Here is a 3,183-nt window from a genome sequence, read left to right as displayed (position 1 = left end):
CTATTTCATGTTTATTTATCCATTAAATAATACTGTTTTATCTTTATCCTGTAGCTGAATGGTTCCTACCAACCCAGTGCAGGACTCAAATCCTCACACAGACCTGTTAGTTGCAAAACACAGTACAAACCTGAAATGATAGGCCCACATAAATGTATGTACTTTAATCAAGAGATTTGGCCAGCTCTGAGAGCTGAATGCTCTGCATGAAATCAGCTTGTGTGTGATGCGCTGTGCTCCTGGTGTGTCTGGTGAAAACATACTGTAAGATCAAATCAGTCCAAAGCCCATTTTTAACATTATATGTGGAGTCTCTGAAGTTCTTAAAATAACCCAGTAACCTCAGTGTCTTCCCATGTCAGCCAGTAATTAGACAAAAACACCTGCTCTTTTCTGATCAGTAACCACAAATTACCAGGAAACAGAAAGAAATGCACAATGCTTTCAGTTTAATTCTAAAACTATTCTCTGTATCAATTGATTTACTCATATATTTTGTTACAGTGGATACAAGTTATCAAACTCAGCATGAGGTATTGTGTCTACCAAGAGTTGCATGATTTCCCCCTGAAAGATTGCTTTCTTAGCTAAACTAACTACTGTTGCTCCAGACCTGAAAAAAGTTGCCTTATTTAGCAACAAGAGGATTTAGTCAGCTCCTCTAGGAATTATTACATCAGAACCTTCTGTGCAGTAAGATAAATGACCTTGAAATCACACTTTATGCACACAGTTTCCTGCTTAAAGCCTTTGTTAAAGTCCTTTTTCATGAAATGAGTCTTTTCATTAGCTGGAAATTGTATTTTGGAGCTTCGTAAACCATGGGTGGTTTTATTTTAATCTGAAGATGCCATAAAATTAGTTTGAAGTGAAATGTTTTACTCTGCTGGTTGAGAACTCTGCTAGTAAGCTTCTGAAATTATCCATATTTAGTTTTTTATTTAATCCAGTTTCACCTTTGCGTTTAGTTTTCTTATTGGATTTTGACAATAACTGTATTTTCTTCAAGAGGATATACATTAGACCTTGAACTAGATTTTTGCTTCTGCCAGAAAACAAAGAGATTTTTTCTTTTCTGATCTTCCTTGAAGGCATAAACATACGTTTATAAATAGTAGCAGATTTTTTTTCTTAATGATGTCCAAGGCAAAAAAAACTAGTGAGCGAACCTTTTTCATGGGTTTCTGTAGAACAAAAACAAAAAGACCTTGGCTGGCACGTGTCCAATGGATATTAGCTGACTATGGATTAAACCTAGAGGACACTAAGGGAACCAGGGTAACAGCAACATCAACTAAAAGCAATAAACAGAAATAATCACTGGTGCCGATCATGACAGGCTTTAAACTTTACAAAAACTAAATTTTACCATCACAAAAGATCTCCTTCAATCTAATACATTGTGATGCACTAATAACATCTGTGTTACGCACATCAAATTTCATTGATGCTATTTGTCATACCTCATTAACTTTTATTCTACTTCCACTGCTGTGGAAGTAGGACATTTTTCCAGCTGAGAGAGAGGAAACTGATGTCACTATAGCAAAAACGCAAATAAGACTTTAGAAAAGACAGAGATTCTCCTATCCTAAGGTAAGACCCTTCTTATCAGCTCTGGTGACTCTATAGATTCCGATTGAATTATCTTCTTTAAATTAGTCCCTGTATTTAAAACACCAAGCTTTGCATTTACATTTCAGAGTAAAACATTGGTTTAACTTGTGTAAAGTTCCCTTAGAACCAGAACTTCCCTAGAACTTTGCTTTAAGTGATACTTTAATGTATGTTTTTTTTTCTTTATCAGTGAATTAATTTAGTGTGAAAAAATGTCCATAACTAAATTTCTAACTAAACACCATTCCTTTTGTAAGGTTTGCAAAAGAGGCTACTGTTATTTTCTATTTAACCTGACTGTGTTTGAGACTAGTCAGTTTATTTTTTTAGAGTTAAGGAATGTATTTTAAATGTATTTAGGAGTTACAAAAAAAGCTAGAACATAGAAAAAAAAACAATTTAAGGTCAGCAATTTCATTTAGTCAAACTTTTGTTTTACAACAGAGGCTTTGTCGTGATAAAATTGCTCTTAGTCAGAAAAGCATAGGATATTGCAGATTTATTTTTGTGCAGAACACAGACAAATACAAATAATGTGACAAAAAAGTGCACCGAACATTTAATTCCTTATCAAGTTATGTTTGTGCATTTTATTGCATTCACAGCTGCAACATTATGGTCATATAATCATAGATGCTTAATTCAATCACACTAATTGTTACCATGTTTATTGCTCATTCTTCTTCACATCCCTGAACATGCAGGTTGAAATAAAGGGTAGATTGAGTTTCTAACATTACAGTTTCCAGGAGTAATTTGAGGCTGCAAACCATACCGTTAAGAACATGATGTTTGGAGCCTGAGGTTATTGAGTTTTATACAATAGGAATACACAGTAATAATCTATTAAATAAATCTTAAAGTCTGAGAAATTTTTATTTTTTAAAGGCTAAGTTTACGAAGGTGTGCTGATGTACATGTGCAGAGCAGGCGTAAAGATTAAAACAGTGCCAAGGATTGACACTGTCAGGAAGGCCCATAAAAATATCCGGTCCAACACCTGAGCCACAAATTTCCAGTCCTGAACAACCTGTTGAGACACAACATGAAAAAGAAACATGAATTATTTCCCAAAAATCAGAGTTGGAACAAAATAAATCTCAGACAGGAGTTTTTAACTGTTTGGAAGGGAGACTGTAGCTCAAATGATTATACAGAATAAAAATGTGACTTTTTTTAATCCTCCAGTCCGCCTTCCCCTCACCTCTCTTATGAAGTGCTCCTTCTTAATGTGACGGCTGATGTAGCGAACTGAGCTTGTGGCTTTCTCCAGCATTGCCAACCAGGCTTGGTTCTCATCCTCCTTCCCTCCATAGGCTCCTCTCTGCTGGTTTACACCGTGACCAGGAACAGCCTTCCGCCCTATGCTTCTGTGGGGCTTCAGGTCAGGGCTTCGCATCTCAATATCTGGGAAGTGATATCTGAGGAAAATGGCACCAACTGTAGTCATTGCACATTTTCAGTTTGTCGATACTTTTCCATACTCAATATTTGAAGACATAAAAAAATAATAACTACTAATTGTTGTTGTTGTATATTTATATATATATATATATATATATATAT

General features: G+C 35.2%; 1 protein-coding gene across 1 annotated transcript in view; it reads right to left on the bottom strand.

The window, feature by feature from the left end:
- Nucleotides 1–2,106: 2,106 nt before the first annotated feature.
- The window catches only part of chrnb3 (cholinergic receptor, nicotinic beta 3), a 28,281-nt gene continuing 27,204 nt past the window's right edge, over nt 2,107–3,183 (bottom strand). Inside the window, exons 7-8 of the mRNA XM_015374400.1 lie at nt 2,822–3,038; nt 2,107–2,647 (exon numbers count right to left, since the gene is read on the bottom strand). Coding sequence (XP_015229886.1) covers nt 2,513–2,647; nt 2,822–3,038 — 352 coding nt within the window. The 3' untranslated portion in view covers nt 2,107–2,512. The remainder of the gene's footprint in view (nt 2,648–2,821; nt 3,039–3,183) is intronic.

The sequence above is a fragment of the Cyprinodon variegatus genome, unplaced genomic scaffold, assembly GCF_000732505.1.
Source record: "Cyprinodon variegatus isolate N-32 unplaced genomic scaffold, C_variegatus-1.0 Scaffold102, whole genome shotgun sequence".
Classification (NCBI taxonomy): domain Eukaryota; kingdom Metazoa; phylum Chordata; class Actinopteri; order Cyprinodontiformes; family Cyprinodontidae; genus Cyprinodon; species Cyprinodon variegatus.
Note: the sequence above shows the minus strand (reverse complement) of the source record. Positions and strands in the feature narration are given on the sequence as shown.